The 25,203-nt window shown below is 31.6% G+C and overlaps 1 protein-coding gene across 1 annotated transcript in view; it reads right to left on the bottom strand.

The window, feature by feature from the left end:
- The window catches only part of MS3_00004204 (uncharacterized protein), a gene marked incomplete at its 3' end in the record, with an annotated part of 131,901 nt that overhangs the window by 30,474 nt on the left and 76,224 nt on the right, over positions 1-25,203 (bottom strand). The window contains exon 13 of the mRNA XM_012942191.3: positions 12,843-12,941. Coding sequence (XP_012797645.1) covers positions 12,843-12,941 — 99 coding nt within the window. The remainder of the gene's footprint in view (positions 1-12,842; positions 12,942-25,203) is intronic.

Raw genomic sequence — 25,203 nt, forward strand, 5'->3', positions numbered from 1 at the left:
TATTAAAAAAACGGTTGATTAATTAACTTCGACGAAATGATAAGTGCATTCATCTGTGTAAACATTATAAATGATGGATTTTAAGGGATGTAGCTCAGTGACCGCAACTATTAACTTCCGTTATCCTCATGACACGTTTAACCAGTCAAATTGGGTTAGTGACAAATAATAACTAACATGTTTCCTGAATTCTTCTGATCTTCAAATATATGACATATTTCCTGTTTTTTTTTTTCATTTTCGTCAAGATAACTATGAACATGATTTATATTATAGCGCATAAAAAAAGTAAAATAGATATGCATAACCGATTATGACATTTGTATATTCATATAGTCAAAAATAAATTTTAAACCAACAATTCCAACCTAAATACGGATATATGCCATAACCATAAAGTCTATGCCGAAAATGGCTAACATACGCACACACATACACCAATATATTACCTGTTAAAAGTTGATGATAACGTGTAAAGTAAAAGAAAGAAAAAAAAACACAAAATAATAGAATCAATAGTAATAATTTATCTGAATACTTAAACATATTTACTTCAAAAAATGAAATATATATAACAGGCTAAAAAATTTTGAAAGGTTATATGTACAAATATCATATTTTAATCCTGAAATCGATGATACAATTATGTACTTTCTGAATAATACAAAAAATATAAGTGAAAAATGAATTAAATTAAAATATCACACTGTTTATGGTGGGTTTTTGAATATCCACGTTGTTGATGTTGAGGAGGGTAATTAATCAGGCTCTTTCGGTATTTAGCATCCTATGAGGGTTCTCTCGATGATGTTATCAAGTCACAAGCAATTTAAGAAAAGATGTATGCTGTCTAGCTGCTAGGGTTAAAGCTATCACGAGTTCACTTAATCTGTGAACGAGAAACAAGACTCGGTGACCAAAGACCAGTAAACTAGCTATTGATGCGTCTTAGCTCCGCTAACTAGAGGAAGAAGTCCAAGCTTGGAACGAGGAAGTATATTGGCAAACAGCCAGAAACGAGCGATAACAATAAACACAATTCAAAACGTATATATACAGTACAAAACCGTCCTTAGAGAGAGTTACCAAATAGCATACTGAAAGACGCAACGGACCAATAGCATTTACGATATTTCCCAGTGAGAAATACGACATGAAGGTGACAAGAGCGCCTTTGGCGCGAAAACAAAGAAATTCAAACTTTCTAAATAAAATTACAAAATCAGGTCCTTTTCCAAGTGAGTTCTGAGGATCTAACGTCCCCAACACTAGCATTGCAATACAGAACGCACATATCTTCTTGTTTTGGACTCGTTAATCGAATATATCTGGATCCTAGAATTGATTTTCACTCCTGGACTCGAACCGAGCATCATTCGCTTCATACGCTCAACGCTTTATCCACATAGCTACTGGGTTCAAGCTCTATAGTAGATGTCAACTTTGGGATACAAGCACTTCCGGTTGATGAATCCTAAATAGGGATAAACGCGTGTCTTTAGTTCCACTGCTATAGTCATCATCCAACCCTGTTTAAAATGTTACGTGATTTAGAAAACTTCATTTTGTAGTGATAGATAAACTATCGAGTGACAATATGTAAAATAATTAGATTGTTAAGTATTTAATTAAAGAATAGTCAATACTCCGAGAATATGTTCAGTTATTCACAACAAAAAGTTTGGATTAAATTACGAAAGTCTTCAACACTGGAAATCAAGTTCAGTTTAGCAAAACACTCTGTGACTATTCAATCAAGAGAATTAGTAAAATTATGATGGATATCTTCGTGTTATCAAAGATCAACTAGGTTGACAAGGAAGCAAAATGCGTGCTGACAACATTGAATCAAAGTATTCTTATGGTTTGAATAATCAAACTTAGCAAAGCATGCCTAACATGTTTTCTCTATTTTTCTCAATATACCAACCGATTACACCATAGAATTATCACTTTAAAACGCTCCATACTGCTCAAATATTAGGTATAAGGTTCCGATGTATCTAAGTTGTTAACAGAGTATTTATCCGGGGGAAAACACATCATACTATTATACAGTTATAGGCCAGGTATATAGAGATCACTGATTACTAATCATATTGAATACAATGAAAGGCAATGTGAATGAACAATACAGTACGACTTAATATTCACGTGGTCTACTAAGGTATATTATCCCCATAACTACTGATTCAACAACTTAACTGTTGTGGGTCAATACATACACATACGTGAACCATGAATGTTTGTGTTTTTCATGTGTCAGAAACATAGAATTCGAATTTAGTATTATAATTTAGAGATTAATCTACCAGGTGTACAATTTAGATTCCATTCTAAACTAAATAATTACTGTATAACTAATAAATTCCATGAAAATAGAATAGTTTCTAATAACCGTTCTCAATTATGAACAATCTGTGTAAAATGAACCCCTTTAACTTAATGAAATAATTTCAAAAGACGTTTAATATAAAAATAACATAATGTTATGATCAACACGTAGTACACATCGTATAAATTTAAGTCCCTTGAATTATTAAATTAACCCTTTATAATTTGTGAGTGATTCAGCTTCACATATAGAATAGTACTTTTAAATTACTTTCTTTTCATAAATTTTCTACATTTAGTTTTGCATATACGTAACAAAAACAAACGTATATATATGACAAAACGGAATAATTATATACATTTATAGAAGACTAATTGAATAGTAATTAGATTTTATTTTATGCACGCATATATTTGCATGTAGACATATATAAAGCTAATTAAGACAAACGATAAAAAAACGTAAACATATTCTTTATAAAAATATGAATAATAAAAAGGCCAAGGTAAAATAGTTGTCACAGCGTACTTACCAGGAAAAAACAACCTACTATGATTTTCTTTGTATAATGTCTTAATAGTAAGATAATCATCAATTTAGATGGCATATTGTTAATGGAGTAATTCTAAATAAGTCCAAGTGGAAAGGAGTGCGCACAAGAGATGGATAACTTAGCTACACTAGCTTCATATTTTATAAAATAGAAATAGTTAACTATTTGTAACTTCTGACCACCGATTATTGCCATAATTATATTTTGATTCAACCATAACTTTCGATGTCTCATCCATGACGTTAAATTTGAAACAGCGAAATCACAATATATCGACAAACAGATCGGATTTAAGATAGCGAGTTTTAAATTTTGGCGTGAAATGTATTCATTCATATGATTAAATAGTATTTCGGTATCATAGCTGATGTCAGTTTGTGATGAAAACTCTTACTTTGATTCCTAACCCTAAATCCTATCTGTTCATCCTAATCCTACTTACACTAATTTATAATCTATTTTTGACTCTAAAAGTTAGGAGAATCTTCTCAAGGTCTCTTTGGCGTCGTTCTAAGGTCGTTTGTAAATTATAATCTCACCTTCAAAACATATTTTGCCTTGTATTTAGTGCCCTATACTGGATATAATAAGCAAGATACACTAAGCGATGAATAGTAGTTTTGTTTGCATTGACGAGAATATGGATCTAAGCACAAAAGTATATAGTTTAAAAATTTAGATATCTGTTTCAGAATAATCAATGATTATCTGTAATGTATCAAAGTCACATGGTAAATTTTACTAGATAAGAGATGTCCTAAGTACTTCAGAGGTATCCATTAGAAGTAACATCTTGTAGTATAATAATGTTTTATACGAGTTTCCAACAAGTGTTTTATCAGTCCTTTTCACTTTAGTGATACGTATCAGGAAATTAATCACAAGAAACATAACACTGGAAATCCTACGTTTACTAATTTGCACTAATATTCCCGTAATTAACTGAAACTGTATTGTGAAATGGCATGGGGTTAGCGTCCCCATCCCGTAGAAAACTAACTCGCTAAAAAAACGCTTACCAGAAAAAATTATTCAAACCATTTAAACTCTGCCCTGAAAGTTAGAAGGTCTTCATTTAGAAGAATTATGACGCTTCATGGTGAAAGCCGACTTCCTTCGGAAGCCACGAGGCCGATGCTCCTTCTAACAACCAGAGCAAAAATTTTTATAGGTACATGGAACGTCCGAACAATGTGAGAGACCGGGAAGACCAATCAAATAGCTACGGAAATGAGGAGATACAACCTGGCAGTACTGGGAATCAGCGAAACCCATTGGACCCAAGCTGGACAACAAAGGCCAAATACGGGAAAGATGCTACTATACTCTGGTTATGAAGAGGAAAATGCTCCGCACACTCAGGGAGTTGCTCTAACGCTGTCCAAAGTAGCACAAAATGCATTTGTAGGATGGGAATCTCACTAACCCAGAATCATCAAAGCATCATTCAAAACAAAGAAGGAGGGGAGCACAATGAATATTATTCAATGTTATGCACCCACCAATGATAGCAACGACGACATTAAAGATCAATTCTATGAGCGGCCGCAGTCAATCATAGAGAAGTGCCCAAGAAAGGACCTCACCATTCTGATGGGAGATCTAAATGCCAAAGTCGGAATAGACAACACCGAATATGAAGATATTATGGTACGACATGGACTGGGACAGAGAAACGAAAATGGAGAAAGATTTGCGAATCTGTGTGCATTCAACAAATTGGTCATAGGAGGCACAATATCTCCACACAAACGTATACACAAAGCTACATGGATCTCACCGGACCACACTACAGAGAACCAAATAGATCATATTCGCAACAATAAAAAATCTCCGAAGGACAATGGAAGATGTGAAAACTAGAAGAGGAGCTGACATAGCTTCAGATCACCACCTAGTTGTGGCCAATTTAAAACTGAAGCTAAAGAAGAACTGGACAACTGTACAAACAGCACTAAAAAGGTATAATACAGCCTTCCTTCGAGATACTAACAAAATCAACGGATTCGAGATAGCTCTCAACAACAGGTTCCAAAGCCTTACAGGATCTACTGAAGGAAGAAGAAACTACTATGGAGGACAACTGGAAAAGTATCAAAGAGGCACTAACTTCGACGTGTCAAGAGGTTCTGGGCCTAAAGAAACACCATCATAAGGAATGGATCTCTATAGAAACACTGGACAAGATCAAAGAAAGGAAGAACAAGGAGACAGCAATTAACAACAGCCGAACACAAGCAGAGAAAGTCCAAGCACAAGCTGAATACATAGAAGCAAACAAGCAAGTGAAGAGGAGCATTAGAGCCGACAAGAAGAAATACGTTGAAGAACTAGCAACGACGGCAGAAAAAGCTACAGGGGAAGGAAATCTGAAACAGCTTTACGATACAACGAAGAAACTAGCAGGGAAATACAGTAAACCAGAGAGACCGGTCAAGGATAAAGAAGGCAGGCCAATCACTGAAATTCAACAACAGCGGAACAGATGGGTAGAGTACTTCGAGGAACTCCTGAATAGGCCGGCTCCAATGAATCCACTGGAAATCGAAGCAGCACATACAGATCTTCCTATAGATGTCAACCCACCAACGATCAAAGAAATCAGGACGGCCATCAGACAAATCAAGAGCGGGAAAGCGGCAAGACCCGACAACATACCAGCAGAAGCACTGAAATCAGACATCGAAGTAACTACAAACATGCTTCACCTTCTATTCAAAAAGATTTGGGAGGAGGAACAAGTGCCAATGGACTGGAAAAAAGGACACCTCATCAAGATTCCAAAGAAAGGAGATCTGAGCAAATGTGAAAACTACAGAGGCATCACACTACTGTCAATACCAGGGAAAGTCTTCGACAGAGTGTTGCTGAACCGGATGAAAGATTTAGACGCCCAGTTTCAAGATCAACAGGCTGGATTCCGTAAGGATCGATCCTTCACAGACCAAATTACAATACTACGGATCATCAGTGAACAATCAATTGAGCGGAACTCGTCACTGTACATCAACTTCATTGATTATGAAAAGGCATTTGACAGTGTAGATAGGAGAACGTTATGGAAACTTCTTCGACACTATGGAGTTCCTGAGAAGATTGTCAATATTATCCGGAAGTCATATGACGCACTACAGTGCAAAGTAGTGCATGGAGGACAGCTGACAGATGCATTCAAAGTGAGGACCGGAGTCAGACAAGGCTGTCTACTCTTTCCCTCCCTCTTTCTCCTGGTGGTCGACTGGATTATGAAGACCTCGACATCTGAGGGAAAACGCGGAATACAATGGACAACTCAGAATCAATTAGACGATTTGGACTTCGCAGATGACCTAGCCCTCCTATCACGTACACACGAACAGATGTAGATGAAGACAGCCAGTGTAGCAGCAGACTCTGTATCAGTAGGCCTCAGCATACACAAAGGGAAAACCAAGGTCCTCCAACACAACACGGAGAACAGCAATCCAATCACTCTTGATGGCGAAACTCTGGAAGATGTAGAGTCCTTCACATACCTTGGAAGCATCATCGATGAACAAGGAGGTTGAGATGCAGACGTAAAGGCGAGGATCGGCAAAGCAAGGGTCGCATTCCTACAATTGAACAACATATGGAACTCAAAACAAGTTTCCACCAATAACGAAGTGAGAATCTTCAATACGAATGTCAAGGCAGTTCTACTGTACGGAGCTGAAACTTGGAGAACTACTACAACCATCATCAAGAAGGTGCAAGTATTTATAAACAGTTGTCTAGGCAAGATACTCAACATCCATTGGCTGGATACTATCAGCAACAGCCTTTTGTGGGAGAGAACAAACCAACTTCCAGCTGAAGAGGAAATTAGGAAAAGACGATGGAAATGGATAGAACATACACTACCCAAATCGTCAAACTGCATCACGAGGTAAGCCCTAACTAGGAATCCTGATGGGAAGAGGAAAAGAGGAAGTTCAAGGAACACATTACGTCGGGAAATAAAAGCAGATATGAAAAGGATGAATAACAACTGGAAGGAGCTCGAAAGGATTGCCCAGGACAGGGTTGGATGGCGAATGTTGGTGAGCGGCCTATGTTCCTTCATGAGGAGTAACAGGCGTAAGTAACTAAGTAAGTAAGTATTGTGGAAGGAATATTGTTCCAACGATATTTTAAAGCAAAAGTGTTTGAAGTATATATATATATATATATATATATATATATATATATATATATATCTCGTAAGTCACGTATTTTAAGGTTAAAATAATTGGACTAAAGAAGATTTAAGAACCGAAAGAAACAGCTTTTACAATTTGTTAACCTATTTGTTCGAAAGCTTAATAGTATCTTCTAGAAAAAAAGAATTACTTTTAATTAGCTTACATGAAACTTTAGTAATTAATGACTATTTTCATTGAACGAAAACAACTCATTTCAACACGAAGTTCTCACTCGTTAATCAACACACGAATATTTGCCTAACATAAAGTGCACTTTGGCATGAAATTTTTAACGTAGAACTTCTTTCAACAACAGGTCAAGAAAAGAACAATGATTGGGAGATCCGGAAAATATTAGTTATATTGTAAAACCTGGACTGTCCAGAGATACTAAGCTCATTTTGTGGCTTCCAGTAACTTCGTTTTCAAAGAACTACCATATTCATATGGTAAGCTAAGTTTATGGTATGTAAATAAAATAGTGAAGTATATGAGTGTTATGATTGCTGAAAAAATGAAACATTATCCTGCTTGTTTCCCTTTTCAAGTGTGCTGAATTATGCTCTTCATGACTATATAATTAGCAAAGATAAATAAATCATCGCATGCAAATTTCTTGTTACGTAAGCATTACTGATTAACAGTAAATCACATTTAGTACATAAACAAATGATTCGTGACTTTCAATAAATAATATAATTAATCAACTAGAAACCTCTTTTTTGTTGAGCTGCATCTCAAAATTTAAAATTCGATCATTTGTTAAATATGTCATTGATTTATGCCTTCAGTTACAATCTGTCCGAACGTGGACATAATCGTACGGCTAGAATGAGCCATTACAAAATATGGTTGCTATCAGCACTTAATTACAAATTCTTGTTTATTTCATCATCAGAAAGAAAAAGAGGGAATATTTATGAAAAAATGAGAAAATAAGCGATAAAATTGCCGAGAAAAAAAACAGGTGAAGTTGGTGTAAACTAACTAGTTTCTGTAGTTTAAATACGAGTTTTCTTCCTAAGCAGATATTTCGCAATACAACTTTGAATAACCAATGATGACTTCATTTTTGAGTGTTCTTTATACAAGAATAAAAAAACAGTTAAAATACTAAGTACCAACACATCTAATGATGAATTGTTGACTGTTAAGTGATTGAAGATAATAAACATGAAGCATTGAAATTAATGCGCAAAATACATTTAAAGCTTCTAAGAAGCTGATGTTCCGTATAGGATTCACACCAATGTCACTAGTTTTAGCCGTAAACGATACCACGTAGAATAAAAAGAAGTGATTAGATTGGATTAGTTGTTATATTCCAACCAAATAAACAGAATCTAACAGGGACTGAAATGTAGATATATAAGTGGTTGGTCACAACTTCAAGATCAATTGGTATAGGTTGTTGACTAAAGCGACGAAACTGTTTTATTTGAGACCAGATGAATAGAGGGAGGATCAAAGTTTAGTGACAGGGTAATGAAACCTCACTAAGACATTTTTGTTTATCATTTGATTTCATTCACATAATAATATAAAGGTTCCGTAGATCAATAAAGAGCGGTCTAAAAATGTACCAGTAACAGAATAGTCAATGTATCTATAACTAAGGAAAAAAATAATTATTTAAACACCAATTATTTGGCTTATTTAATGTGTTAAGTAAACGCTCTTCACACTTGACTTTATATTTCCCATACGATAGGTGAATATATATTGCTACATAATGAGTTATTTATTAAGATTGACTAATACAGAGTTAATTTAGATTGTTTTTCGACCGAAAATTTGGAACAAGTAACTGGATCGGTTATCTTGAAGAGTGAATTGACCTTGCATCAATCAGAATATAAAATACAAAAGCATCTGAATCTATTATTTCTCACCAAGACTACATGACACACTCAACATTCCACCGTGTTCATGATATTGCTCATTTTACATTTCATCAGGTTTGTTAGTTATTCTTCATTTATCGTTTGTGAATGATGAATAGTTACTTTCTGATCGATGTTCCCTAGTGTGAGAATTCAATCTTTTATTTTCAAACGAAGTTTTATATTTTTTCTTCAACGTCATCATAGAAATAAGAAATAGACTTAACCGATGATTCGAAGTGCAGCAAAACAAATGTGTGCTAGTGTGGTGTGTGTTACTGATGTCGACAGATATAAGTAGCATATATCATCAATCGAAAGTAAAATGCCTGGAGGCAGAAGGTTAAGAAGATCAAAGAAAAGAGAACAAGAACAAGGAATGATTGATGTGGAAACAAAAAAAAGGAGTCTGAGACGATTGACTGATATTTGCAAAAGGAACAGTCAAATTTGAGACAATTGATTGACATTTTGCAAATTAAGTATTTACTGTATAGTTCTCAGATTTTACTAAAACATTCTGTAATTTTTGTTCAAACCACTCGATTGTCCCCGCTTGTATTCCCGTTCACCACACTTGATATAGCCTATTCATACTGAACAACTGTAAAAAGAAATCAAACCTAACCAAAACCAATGCGAAATGTCAAAAATGTGTGATAAGAGGTGAAAATGTTAAATAGTTTCATAAAATCGAAAAGTTACAAATGTTTAAGTTATCGCTATGTTTATAACTTTTAATTACTTTGTGTGAGGGCTTCGTTAAAGGCTAAAGACGGTTTTGTTTGAAGGTGGTACAAATGTATTATATCCCATCAAGTCTTGAAAACATCTTTCTATATTTTTCACTAAATTAATTTATACGGTTTGTAGTACGATAATTCAGGTTTTTATCCCCCTTTGTTGTATACGAACAGATTACTTAACAGAAATGATAACTTGAATGATCAGTTTGAATCTTAGAGTGGAAACATATACACAAATATAAGACATTTCATCTGGAATAATAACTAGTATTTTTTTAGAATCGTAAACTGTTATCTATAGTCGGATTACTAACGAGACAACAACTAAGTACATTTATTTGATAAGTTACATATGTTACGACCAATACTAAAAAAAGTTAACAATTTTGTCTATAAACCAATACTGCCTTTTGAAAATACTATCTATTTTCTATAATTTCAGATATTCGCTTAAACGAACCGTATTTTGTTGAACTATATTACTATTCAGTAACTTACGTGACATGTCATTCCTTGTATGTATGAGCAATGTATAAGGATGATCATTTATCATTATTTAGGAATTGAATGATCGTTGATCAGTGTATCCACCTTTTTTTAACTATATATCATGTTTATTCATTATATCTTTAAAATTACGTATCATATTTAGAGTCAGTTACTGAATAAATTGTGAAAGAAAATTCATAACAGGATACGATATTTAGAAATACTTTGTGATGCAAGTTACCATGAAAACACCTAAACAATGTGAGCATGTAATTACTAGACTATTGCTCGATTTATCACTTTCAAAACACGGGAAGAAAGAAATGAAAGAATGGTGTATGATCCAGTATTACTTATAAATTAAGATTTTAAATAGAAGAGTATCAAAAGCCATCTAAAACTAAGAAAGGCGATAGAGTTGTTGGAGGTTAATTTAACATTCGTAAGTAATGTGGACACTTACTGGGTGCCTAAACTTTGTTATTGCATCTATCAATTAATAAAGTACCAAGTTAGAATCTGAACAGTTTACTTTCTTTCCCAGTTTAAATGATCTTGTTATTCTGTCATCCTGTAGATACTCATGTTAATAATGAGTTATTAGTTAAGTCAGCTAATTAGATCTACGTTAAAAGTATTTCACAGAAAAAAATTATCAATAAGAATTAGACCATTAAGTAATTTGTTGATCTGTAAGAGCTGTTTATTTAAATTTACTTTGCACACACGGATAAATAGTACTCATAATCTTATCATTTCAATAAATTAGAACTCCTTATTAAGATGTAAGAACAAGATTAATAGAAAAAGTACTTCCTTTCAGTTAGTTTTCTATTTTGGTTTTGTGGATTTATATTAACAATAATGATTAAGTCGATAACAATGAAGTGGGAATATGTTAGATAACTATAATACATGTCGAACTTATGAAAATAATAGCGAATGATTAACAAAGTAATTAAAACATGAATGTGAATGTTGTAATTTTAATCGTCAAAAATATTAATAAACGAATGAATTAGAACACTTAGTTACATAATAATGCAGAGATAGAATTGATGATAGTTTAGTGAAATATCCAAAAAACGAATTGAAATTGAGTATTTGTTTGCTTTGTTCATCCTTTCGTTTTAGATGGTTATTCAATTTTTTTTCTAGAAATGTCCATAAAAAAGAACTTAAATATTTTCCTACAAGAATAAGCTTGCTTAAACTATCACTTTTAATAAAAATTATTTGTAATTAATGTGAGTGAATGAATGCAAAGATGTAATTGCAGTTGACATATAGTATATCAGTAAATAAGAAAACAAATTAATCATACAGAATTTCATTATATATATATATTCTTTTGTTTTAAAGTAATACATTGTATGCTTGTATATTTTCTCTATTTTTGTATATCAAGAAAAATAGGATATTGGACAGGTTTTATCAATAGATTAGGAAAATTTTATTAACTTGAATCATTGATTTGTGAACTAAACCTTAATATACTAAGAATAAGATGTTTTCCAGATATCTCAGAATTACCAATCAGATCAGGACACTATAAAAATTCTTTCTCAAGGATTTTATATATATAACTTAGCAGTAATGAGTGCTAACAAGTAGAATATCCTAATGAAAACCCTTCAGTCCATCTTCATTTCTTTGTTTTTAAATTGTAAATGATTTTAAGTGAAGGGTTTAACTGATTTATACTGAAAAATAATCTTCTGAAGACATTTTTAGGGTTAGTTTAATGAATATCTGTAACGTATATGATAGAAACGATAAGTAAATGGACGAAACAAAGACAAAATTTTGAATGGAAACATCTAAGAAAAGTTAATATTCTAGAAATATAGACCTAAAGGTGGAAACAGAAGTGAGATGTGAAAATGCTCGTGAAGAGTTCAGTAAAGAACACTTATCGAAACTAAATTGTACACTTAACCTTTTAATTATCGAACTCTATCTGATAGAGGTGGAGACAGACCATTGATACGTATGTAGATCTGCTAAAGTGGGTGAAAAAGTTTTCAGCACAATCCTTTATGGATGGGTAGATAAAATGAAGGGATAATGAAGGAGTCTATAATAGACAATTGAGATTGAGTTTACCCAAATAAGACGTACAAAATGACTTATTGTACGGTGATTTACATATACGTCTACAGCATACAAAGGTCATCATATAAATCTCGCTTAACGAATCGAATATTTTCATTCAGAGTATTTTCATTTTCTTCGTCACTGATGTAACTCAACCCTCCGTTTAACATTTTATCTAAAAAGCCAATGTGATTTGTAATTGATCTTATCTTGCCAATATGAATTTTCTATTTATTTGCACAAAAGTCTTTTCTTAATCAAAATCTACTTGTTATGTAACTACTATTAGTATTCATCTATTTAAACAAATGGCTTAATAAGCAATTTATTACGAAACAAACGGTTTCTAAATTACTTCAAGGAACAAAACCTTCAAATTGTTACTAGAACAGATACATCGAATTTCATAAAATCAACTATAAATTGAATAACTAATAACATATAAAGGTAATTTATTACACTGACATTTGTAAAGTAATATAGTGGTAATACTAGAGTGGAAAGTTTAATACTAAAAAAAAACTGTTTCATACATACCAATGGTAGAATCGAAATCTTGGACGCCAACTGGGCTCTTTCAAGAATCCATTAAGCATTGAAGCCAAATTTACAAAACCATAACACATCAAGAAGAACCTGAAGAAAAGAAAAGTAGACGTAAAACAACGGATTGTCAAGATCACAATAATAATAATTTCTGTTGACTATTAAATTAATCGCAAAAACAAAAAAAGATTCAGATAGATAAATTTTATTAGTTGACTGAGAAATTTGAAAAATGTTCGGTCAAATTTATGTACAATCTTGAGCGGTCATTAATTATATGTTTATGTAAACAAATTATTGAATATTGGATAACAAAAAGCAGCTATATGTATATATAATCAGGGAAATAAAGAGTATTACGCGGGAGAAAAGGAAGTTAATGGTAAATCTATTCGAAACAGTTAGTCACTTTGATAAATTTAGACAATTAAATGAAACGACGAAGTTTATCGAAACTATGTGACGTATTAGCACAATATTCTTTGAACAATTAGATCACAGATTTACTTATAACAGGATTTATATATGATATGATAAATGTCAATTAGACAAATTCAAGAATAAGGAAAGCGGATATTAAAAGAAAAAAGAACAATACAATCTTGGATACTAAATTGATAATATATGGATGGGTTTAGATCAAATACGAATAGCTTTTGGATAGAAAAACGAAGGATTTTAACTTTCGTTTGGTTACGACTTCAACAAACCAAAATATTGTGTGAAAAGCCACAAAGTCTAATTTAGGGTTAATTTTATGAAGTTCACATACTTGAGCCCCGTTTGTGTCTTCAAAAACAATTTGTACTTATAGTAAACCTAACTTGGTAGTATTGATTTGCTGTACAAAGTGATACGATTCGTATTGTTTGTTGACTATTATCATCATTTTTCTTATATTCCAATATGTCTACGTTGACATCAATTTTTCATAATTGACTTTCATAATAAGTAAAAGGGTAGTTAAGTTGTTTGAAACGTACTATACTATATATAACATGGTCTTCAAAAACTTCGAATTCTGCTTGCGTTAATCTACATTAGTTTGAAGTTGGGAGTTAACCGAGTGAAAACATGCATTGGAAAAACTGAAGATTGTGACCATAACATGAGAATACACTTTTTATGTGTACAGTTTTTAACTGTAGATAACCATTGTCTACGTGTTCATAAAGATGAGAGTACAAAATGTGCGGCTGCTAGGAAACGATTGTTCAATTCAAAGTTTACCATCCGTAATGATTTACTTGAATATGAACAGTGGTAACATGTTCAATAGGTCTATTTTGTATAAATATACGGATAAATCTTGGAAGTGCTATTGGTGAGTGTCCTATAGACCTTTTGAGTATCCAACGAAAAAACAATAAATTGTGAGACCAAATATAACAAATAAAAACTGGAGGTTAAGTCAAAAATAAAGTTTACTTTACAAGTGATTAAGTTAATTATGACTCAAACAACTGAATGTTCTAGAAAACCGTTATTTGAATTACTAAAGGCATTATTGTTTGCACTAATTAAGTATAAATGAAACGTTATTCACTGAAGATTGCTTTATCCTTTTATGAGAATGAAAGGTATAGAATTATTTGTAGCTTATCACAGCTATCTGGCACACACAAATAACTTATACATTGTATCTTGTTGGATCATTCAGTATAGGAGTTAACCTTTGACATCTAACTTTAAAGTATTTTCATATTTAAAGTAAATAAATAGATAACATAAGTAATTTAATAATGCCTAACGGTAATAATACCAAGAGACTGGTAAAGACGTAATGCATTTAAAACTTAATAATGTCGATGAAAAGAGCTTGAGAGTGATATATAAAAATTACACTGTGACACGATAGACGTAATTGTAGGTATGGGCTTTGTACATCACTAATCTCATTAAATATAACACGAACACAACCAAGCACTAGAAAACTGTAAAGTCAACGAACATGCAAGAAAACCACTTCATGAAGATATATTTAATTTGGAATGAATATAAACTAGAGAACTGTCGAAAACCAAGTGCAAATAGACATTTATTTCATTCTGAGTCAGGAATATTTTGCAACGCACAACTGCATCTATGAATAAGATAATCTGAACATGATAGTAAGTTTCAACCAAGTGAAAAAAACAGCCAAAAATGATTATAAACACACGCGAACACATACACATGCCATTATCAAATTATTGAAGATATTTATCAGCTAAAGAGATTTGTTTACTCAGTGAACTACATTGTTAGAAAAATGAACGTAATTTGATTTGACAGTAATGTTTAAAATAATAATAAAAGACGTTTAAAATACATGATCAATGTTATTATAGCAAATTAATTTGATGATTGTTTTTTTTTATTAAAAAACTGGTTAATGGATGAAAAAGAAGAATCATAACAACAGATTAGTTTTATTTCAAATGGTAAGCACAAGGTGTATTAAATCGGTTTAGATAAGTAAGAAATTCAATATTATTTTTAAGGAAAATGGAAAGTCTAATTGTTGAAATCGCTGATCGTTAGGGAATATAAAAAATGATCCTCAAATGTAGACAAGAAAAACAAAATCATCAATAATGTACGCTTTTTGAGACGGTTTTATCAATAAAGAGGTTATTGGAGATTATTGAGTGTTATTGATATCACTAACCGGGCTGAGTTGGGCATCCAACTCTGAAGAATAGAATACATGTACGAAACAACGATCCAATGTTTTATAGTTTTCAATGGATGTCTAACTCAAGTCAGTTTTTAAAACCAGTCACATTCCGTATTACAATTAGAGTCTTATGTAACAGGAAGTGATAAACTAGTTTGAAGAAATGTTACACATTATGCAAACTAGATAGTAATAAAGACAAATTTTATGATGTCAACGTAAGTAGCATGATTTTAAAAAAAAATGAAGTATTTCATACACAATCTACTGATAATAAGCTACACAAATTATGACAACGATTAGTACAAACCAATATTAACGATAAAGACTGAGCAAATGAACTGCACATCCCGTGACGAGAATGGTATCTCAAGGAAACCAAAACGAATGGTTAGAAAGTGTTTGAAAAATTGTAAACTTACTGTTAGAAAACAGTTTTAAGTGATAATTTATTTTATGAAGTGTTAACCACATGAAAGTAAATTTAGTATTACGAAAAAACAGAAAAAAATGGGTTCAGTATTTTGTTATGTAGTCATCTCTCTTCAAATCAAACGAACGGCTGTTATACAGTAGATCTAAAGACTGACATCACATTTCAGTATCAGTTTGTCAACATCAGGTGTTTGTAAATGAATAGTCTTATAATAATCGGAAACATGAAATTTCCTAGAAAATATCGTTATAACTGGAACCTATGAATCGTTCATCAGATCGGTCAACATGTGATTTTCTGAAAACATTGTTATAATTACATATTATGAATTGTTTATCAAAAACTATATTATTTAAAAGCCTTAAACAACAAATAGACTAATTAATTCAATGCTTTAACTTTTTTCATTGCCTATATGCAAATAAGCTTATTTGTTATTGTCTAACAAGTCTTCTATCTGTCTGCCTGTTTCATCTCTTTGTTGATCTTGTTTATTTATATATACGTATGATGTAAACAATTCGATTTTCAGAATTTCACATTTAGACAATCAGAAAAATATGATTAAAATGGAGAATCTGTTTTCTTCTGAACATGTTTTTCGTCACAGGACTTTATTATGCGATTAAAAATAATAACAAAATCGATGCCAATCAAGTGATAGGGTCGTATCTGGCAGAAACAAAACCCAGTGAGTATTTCTCAAAAATTCGGTTGTTACTGCATAAAGATTAGATGAAATTGAACTTTCAAAACCAGAATGTGATTTGTAAAATAATTAGTCAAAGCTACTCAAATCTACGAAAACGATGAATATACCAAATTAAAACAACAGCTGGATACTAACAAAAATATCTACGTAAAAAAAGTATATATCCTTATTTCATAATTTTATTGGGATTTCTAAACTGAATTATGCCTTGAATCTAGTTTAATTTTAATGTAAAGCATATTCATAGTATTTTAACTTAGAAATTAAATTTGTTCTTGAAAGTAGGCAAGTATGGACTTAACCTTAGGATTTTGTATTTTTTATAGTTGACAATTCACAGACAATATGTGTCAATAAGTTCCAATACTATTTTTAAATGGCAGAAAATTTAGTTGCATAATCGATAACTAGAATATTATTTTTCCCAATCTAAAAATTATACAGTATAGAATTAGTATTTGCCTGACACCATGAGATTATAAACCGGGTATATATATATATATTTTACACATGTGTTCATACATCACAAAAATAAGTAGTTTGTAATCGACAATAGTTATACAGAAGACAGGAGTGAAGAGAGAACAAGAACAAATGTATGTGAATAAAATCACTTTCTTCAGTGATTATTGGTTAAGAAGTAAGACAATAAAATTGATAGAACTAATGTCAGAATGTAAGTTGCATATAAATTATATATATTTAAAATACAAATATTATGTGTTAAATTGATGCTTGGAATATACTTAGCTTAGCCAAGCAAACCGACTAGAACTTTTTGAGGGAAATAATCAAAATTAGTATTATAATATCAATATAATCAAGAACAAGACAATACTTCTAAGCTTTTGTTGAAAAATAAAACAGAAGAATAGTAAATAAGTTTTATTGGTTGACAAATGAATATACGTACTGCAAAGGGATTCCGAAAATGTATGGGAATTCGAAAAAAGTAAAAGGAGCATAAGTTTAATTATTTGTGGTACGAAATCCATCTTAGTTTAGCTAGCAAGCCTGTCTCATTCGCTGACTATATATATATTCGAAAACAGATGTTGACTTATATCATGATCCCGATCGTATGTAAGAACCTACTTTAAGTCATGTCGAAGCTGTGCACCAGTAACCACATGTTTTGTCTTTAGTACCGTTACAATTTGGTTTATTTCCATATTTGGATCTAGCAAACACATAAATTAGGGACAAATAATTGTCAGCACTATGAAACTCTGTCTCCGTAGCGCATAATAAAAGAAAACAGCATCTATGTCATCCAAGCAAGTAACTTGTTTTTAGTTTACTATGTTTGATAAATAGGGTTGTTCGATGTAAATTTTTTTGTGTTTATCGTTCATTAGCGTGATATGTCTGCAGTCTTTAATAAGCAGCTACTTTCACTTAAATTGATACTTGAGGCATGCAGTTCCGATTCTACAGCCATAAATAATAAGTCAATAAGGACATGTTTGACCTTACATAGAATTAGTATAATCAGTTTCTTAGAAATTTTATATATAACTTATTAACAAAAATGGAATCACGACCCCTTGCAAATATTTTTAAATTATTTAACAATAAACATGTTAATTAAATGACCGTGTTCCAATAGCCTGATAGATTAAACCAGATAAAATGACTTTATTTTCTGTTCAATGACCGAGAAAATAAAAATTTACTAAACTATAAATAATATTTCTAATGAACATTAATTACAATAGTTATTTTTAAGTATTCTGTACTCAGAATAGATTTTTCTGTATACACTAAAGAGTTTTATTACACTTACTGAAACATCATGAAAATTTATATTGGAGTGAATGAAAAATCGAATGAGAAAGTAATCAAGCTACTTGCTTGTTGAGAAGAGATACAGCTCATATAACAAAAAGACATTTATAATTCTAGAGATTCAAGCTTTGAAAATATATAGAAATTGCTATAGTTGTAAATTGTGATTATTAATAGCTTCAAGATTTACCTAGTTACTTTTACTGATTTTACTGTAAAACTTACTGATTGTAAATTAGAATATAACGTTTAATCAACTATCGACTACGTTTCCGATAAAGATAATGAACTAAGTGATTATATACGTAGTTGGGTTCATTTCAGCTTCAGTTTATTTATTCCATGTAGTTAGTAAACAAGAGCCCAAGAAAATTATGTAAAGTATTAATAAAATTTCGCCACAAAACAAGTGATATATATATATATACTGTAGAACTAATATGTTTTCCGAAAAGCTATTCAAAAACGGGCCTTTATAAAAACGAAAATGTATGCGGACTTTTCTAGTGCAAAAAATATCATAAGAGTCCAGTCAAATTCATAAAACCTATAAAACGACTTGACATCTAGATTACTGAGTCAGCTTCTAACGGTGTTAATGTCCAACCAATCCGCGATATTGCGCAACCAATTTCCATTGTTTTTGGTGAGCAACTGTCTCACACCCGACACGGTTGATGATCGTGGATTGCTTGAAGTGAGACATTAACATCGTTGGATGCTGACTCAGTGATCTAGAGATTTAGTGTTCACGCGTGAGACCACAGGTTCTGAGTTAGAGTCTCGTATAAGCGATCGTGGATGTGTACTGCTGAGGAGTCCCATGATAGGGCAAAACGTCCATCCAGTGCTTCCAATTTTTTAATGATGGTCTAACATTGATTGATTTTCGATCTCGTAACCGAATAATCTCCATAATCTTATACTGAAAACGAATTAAGTATAAGATTTATAGTAGTGCACACTATTAATGCTTTACTATATCACATGGAATCTAAAAGGATCAACAATATTTTCATTCAAAAAGAAAAGTACTTTCGAAAGGTAGTGGAAATAAATGAATCTGTTACAACAAACACGTAAATCATATAATCATTGATGAGCCGTTAGATTAAGAAATAGACAGGATAATGTAACCCAAAGTACATTGAAAGTGCACCATATAGCTATAAATACAATTATATTTATAATAAATGGCAAAGTGGGGAATAAACGTGTAGATCAACATTCAACAGAATGTTGCAAAATTATTGTAATGCACTAAAATAGTAAAGAATAAGATGTTCATATGCTCATGCTCTCATACCAATAACTTTGTAGAAGAGATGAATAGTAAGATTAGAATCATACTCAACTAATTTTTACCAAGTCAATCCATTAATAATCGAATTGTTTATCGTGAAAGTAATATTGATTACTGAATTTCAGCTTACGATATCACTAGATCTGCAAACAGACTTTAAAACGTTATTCATTACTGAAGAAGTCGCCTAGTGCTTGTTAGATCTGCACATAAGCGCAGTCTCCAATATGTATATTTTAAAATCTACTAAAATCTATAAATCGACTTAAAGAAATATTAATCTGCGTAAAAGGGCTAACACAACTGATTACTCTATGTAGCAATCCTTTAGTTTACAAATAATATTATGCAATCATGAGCTTTGTACTCAATTGTTTGTAAAGAAAGGTAATTGTTGGATGGAATAAAAATGATACGTATTCTACGGTATTTTACAATAGCTCGAGCATGTGACTGACAAACAATTAGTATTTACTATCAGAATGGTTTTTGTGGAGATTTTTGGAAATTTCACTGGCGGAAACCATGAGTCAGTTGAAGCTAGACCACCATGGAAAACCAGGAAGCACTGGACGGCCGTTTCGTCCTAGTATGGGACTCCTCAGCAGGGCGAATCCACGATTCCGCACCCCGCGAGATTCGAACCCAGGACCTACCAGTTTCACGCCAGGCGCTTAACCAACTAGACCACTGAGCCAACATCCGACGGTGTTAATGTCTAACTTCAACCAATCCACGAAGTTGCGCTACCGTACACCATTGTCTTCAGTGAGTTGATATCTCACAACAGACCTGGCTGAACTCCACTGGTATTTACATCATTTATCCTTCTTGTAGTGTCGGTTATTCTGTTAAGCCCATATATATTATTCTGGATTTCGAATAGGCCAATCTACTCATTCTACTTGAGTCATATTTTGACCTTGTTAATTATTTGCTTATCAATCTTGACTGTTTTTATATGAGCGCATATATGTGTGTACATTTCTTATCCTATTCATCACATGTCTGTAACTGATTTTTGTGTGACTATAAATATTGATTAACACTTGACTTCATATACGAAATATGTGTATTCAAAAGTTTATTCTCGTTATTTAACTTATTTAACTCCGTTATTGACTAACGCGATTTAAGTTGATGATTATATACGAGAATAGGCGACATATATATATTTCAATAACAATCATTCATGCGATCTACTTCTAGTCAGATCCCGGGCCACTAAAGTGGAGAAACCGTCAACAAACATCGTCCGATCTAAATGACGAAAAAATAACGGGCCCCACTAAATACTTATATTATCTATGTTAATATACACGAAACAACAATTAGATATTTATCAGGTATATTATTCGAAATATTGACAATGAAATGTGTTGTTATCAAAAGGTGATCAGTTTGGAGCTGTTTTTTAACGGACTTGTTTGTATCTAAGTACGTCCGTCCAAATTTGATCGAAAAGTTTCGCAGTATTTGGACGTCGAGTTGATGTGAGACAATAAGAAGAAAGAATATATATGTAAAATCTCAGCAAATGAATTTGAAGTAAATCCAACGTTTCACACCACATGTCTCACACAAACTAAAGCAAATACCTACTTTAAACATTGTTAAAGTGATCAGATGTCTTGTTTAGTATACAGTTAATCGGAGAACCATGTGCGTATTTATATTCGATAATTTTGATTTTGATTATATTTCCATGAAAAAGCCTGGGTCAGATTGCCAGGCGAAACGCTGAATGTACTTCAAATTCATCCTCTGAGATCTTACAAATACATTCTTTCTCCTTAAGAAATGTTGTAAAAGTGATCACCAAATAGTAGTACTAGACAGTAGTTACAATTATTCTGAAAATAATGTTATTCAAAAGTCCCGTAACTATAAAACTTCGACTACTATTCATTTTCAATTTAAACTAAAGAAGATACTAGTGATGATACAAAACAATGTTTTTTCTATGGAAAAAAAAATTAATTACGCATGAAAGTTTTAATAAAATGAAATGATAAGACAAAACACTATTTATTGTAGTAAAATCAATGAACAATGACAAGAGAAAGTGTAGACGGCACCCAAATTAGGTGTAGCAGTGAATTGAAAATATCATAAGTAAATAAGAGGGATTTCTCATCACATGTAACTATTCTTAAGCATACTATGTTTCTACTTGATTACTTTCTGTAAAAATATAACAGTACGATGCAAAAGAAATTTTCTATGTGATAAAGTGTGAAAAAATTATTTAAAGTCTATTTTCTGAATGAACAATTTATTGGTTTGGTATGATTATTATTATCACCATTGAATTTCTGTTTATCACCAAACAATAATTTATTCTTCCATTAATATACAAACAACATGATAGCTATTAAAAAAATGACGAAGTTTCAAGTAGAAAACAAAATATTGTTGCAGTTCATTATTTACAAGCAAATCTAAGATATTGTTTATTTTTTCACTCAGGCGTTTAGCGAAAAAAAGAATAAAATTTGTCGAAAACTCGATTAATGGACAAAACAATTTTGGAAAGTTATTTTGTATACGTGTTGGGAAAATCAACTAGATTATTTCATATATAACCACTTTGTAATAAATACAAGAGGGAAGTGTAGTATATTTGGTTTTAACCGGTGAACAAATGACAAGCGATAGCAAAAGGTTTTGATATCAGCTAAACTACACAAATATAAGAAAATGAAATCTGAAAAGGAATATGACATTTTTTAGCGAATTAAAACTATTATTACAAATTACTTGGAATGTATTCTGTTAAGATTATTGATTCCAATGAAAGATAGTATACACCTAAGTAGAAATCTAAACTATACGTCTTTATATAGTCATACCGATGAACTTTTGAAACAACAAGTAAGTTTTTGTAACATTAAATAGTAAACATAAATTCTTAGTCAGATAGCAATGAATCCTACATACAGGCCGCCAACAGTGATATAATTCAATAAGAACAAGAATGAATTTCGAACTGGTTTTCCTCGTGATATTACAGAACACGAAGGCAATAAGTTCAATATATTGTTAAGACAACAGTATGATGTAACACAAATATGGGACTTAAAACAATTTTTATGACGTAACTATTAGCATGAATTATGTATATACAAAATTATCCATCTGTCAAATTCAGTGTGGCATATATGGAAAACTTCTAAATAAATAATTAGGCAATAGTTAATTCTTAACTATGTAGGTAACGATGGTAACTGTGAAAATAAACTAATATTGTTCTCAAGTAGTTTTTGAAAGAAATCAACGGAAGTATGTACAATATAATGAAAAATTCGGAGCTATCATTATTTATACACGAATCATAAAGTTCTAAACGGATGGTATGGAAAAACTAAATCACCATGAAATTATAAAATGTAAGGTCTGGTGGAAATAAACTGTTAGATAATATGTGAATCAATTTTTTTCGTCGAATATATATGAACATTCAATACATCTGTTTTTCAACTTTTCTGAAGATTACGACGTAATGAAGCGTCATTAAGATTTACAATAAATAAAGCAAATTACATTTATTATCAAAAAATGAATAATCTTTGACTGGTGTTTAACCACAGGTTATGTTTTTAATCGATCACTTTACAATATTCTGATTCTAAACAATTCGATAACTGATAAACTCCAAATTAGTATGGTGAAATTGAAATCAGTGACCCATCGAAAGATTATTAATTTAGAAATATCGGGAATATAAGGATACCTTTTACTTTGGGGTGTGTAGCGACGAAGTAACTTAGTTTTTACATAATTTTTACAAGTCATCATTTCATGTTGATCTTCTGGTTAGAATTTGTCGATTTAATTGAAGTTTGCGAATTATGCACATGAATTGGACCATATGGTTGTAGTTAATTTTGAAGAATTTCCAATCAGCTGTTTCCATAGGATGTACGGTGTTTGGAAAGACGAGAAACATGAAGTATACTGCCACTGAAACTGAAGAGGCTCATACGCTGATCTATACATAAAATTTAGAAAATCCTGATTTTATTTAATCATCCGTATAGATTGTTAGATACCAGTCAGTTAAACATCCTACGAACTAACTACAGTCATTTATATATCTGTAAACATTTCCTCAATACATTGTTAGTTTGATATTTAAGATAAATATCTGACAATAGTGTTTTCACTGTTAAAATTTCTTGGTGAAACAAAGAAAATAAATCTGGTCAATTTTAAAAGGGTTTCCATTGAATTTCAAATATTATTGTATCATATGAATACAAACTGGACTTATTATGGACTATGTATTTGAACAATGTAGTTGATTTCGAGCTAAACTAAATGAAATGGTTTTAATTAATAAATAAAAAAAGATGATATCATTTTATCAATTTAATTCATGGGACCAGTCATTTGTGCGATCTTATCCTTAATTTAGTATTCGATAATTTTGTTGTGAGTTAGAATTATAAGCATTTATTGCGTTCACTAAGATATGAAACTGATTATTTTTTATTCCATAATCTTTGGAAATCACCGGTGCGAAAAATGAAAATGTGTACTATGAATAACTACTAATTTTAACGTCTTTGTAATATCACTGTTTGCATCACTGAATACTGTTAGTTAAGTAAGCATTGAAAATCAGGAAACACTGGTCGGTTGTTTCGTCCTAGTATGTGATTTTTTAGCAGGACAAACCCGTGACCATATAGGCGATCGAGCTCACGATATACAGGCATCGTGGCGATCACATAACTCATGAGTCCAAAGGCCGAGATCAAAAGGACTATACGTTTAACATCAATCAGTTGAAGATATTGAGCACCCATCATCTATCATCATTCATAATATTTGTTTCCCGCTCGACAAGACTGAACTCCAGTTATCACGGCTTTTTTTACTAACAGCGCTTGTTGGATCTTTCTATTTCATTAATTAGACTAATAAACTTAGTGTTATCATGTCAGTGGCCAACTTCTTGGAACACTGTAACTAGTTAAATGTTTAATGATTTAAAAAGCTAAATCCAGATTGCACGGTTTAATGATTTCTGCCTAAAATATATGACATATGTTTTTCTACAAAAGTAATATATACAGAAATTAATCTGGTCTAAGTTTTAGCCTGTTATTTTCTTGTCATGTACATATATTTATATAACTTGGTGTCTGGATCTTTTTTCTAGTAAAAAGGAACCAAGAACTATAAACATGTGAACTACAGAAATAAAACACATAGTATGTACTTTATTCTTACATAAATAAATATAAAATACCTATTGATTCTTCATTATAAGGCAAACTTTTGAAAGGATAAATAGCTGTAAATATGGATGTTCAGAGTAAAACCATTTTAAAATGTTTGTGATTTGCAAAATTTGAGATCATTTGTTAATGGGCAGTTGGATACTTTGGGTTGTTTTTAAAATGCTTAATAACTAAGTCATAGTTGTTTAATAACACATAATATATT

The sequence above is a fragment of the Schistosoma haematobium genome, chromosome ZW, assembly GCF_000699445.3.
Source record: "Schistosoma haematobium chromosome ZW, whole genome shotgun sequence".
NCBI classification, from domain to species: domain Eukaryota; kingdom Metazoa; phylum Platyhelminthes; class Trematoda; order Strigeidida; family Schistosomatidae; genus Schistosoma; species Schistosoma haematobium.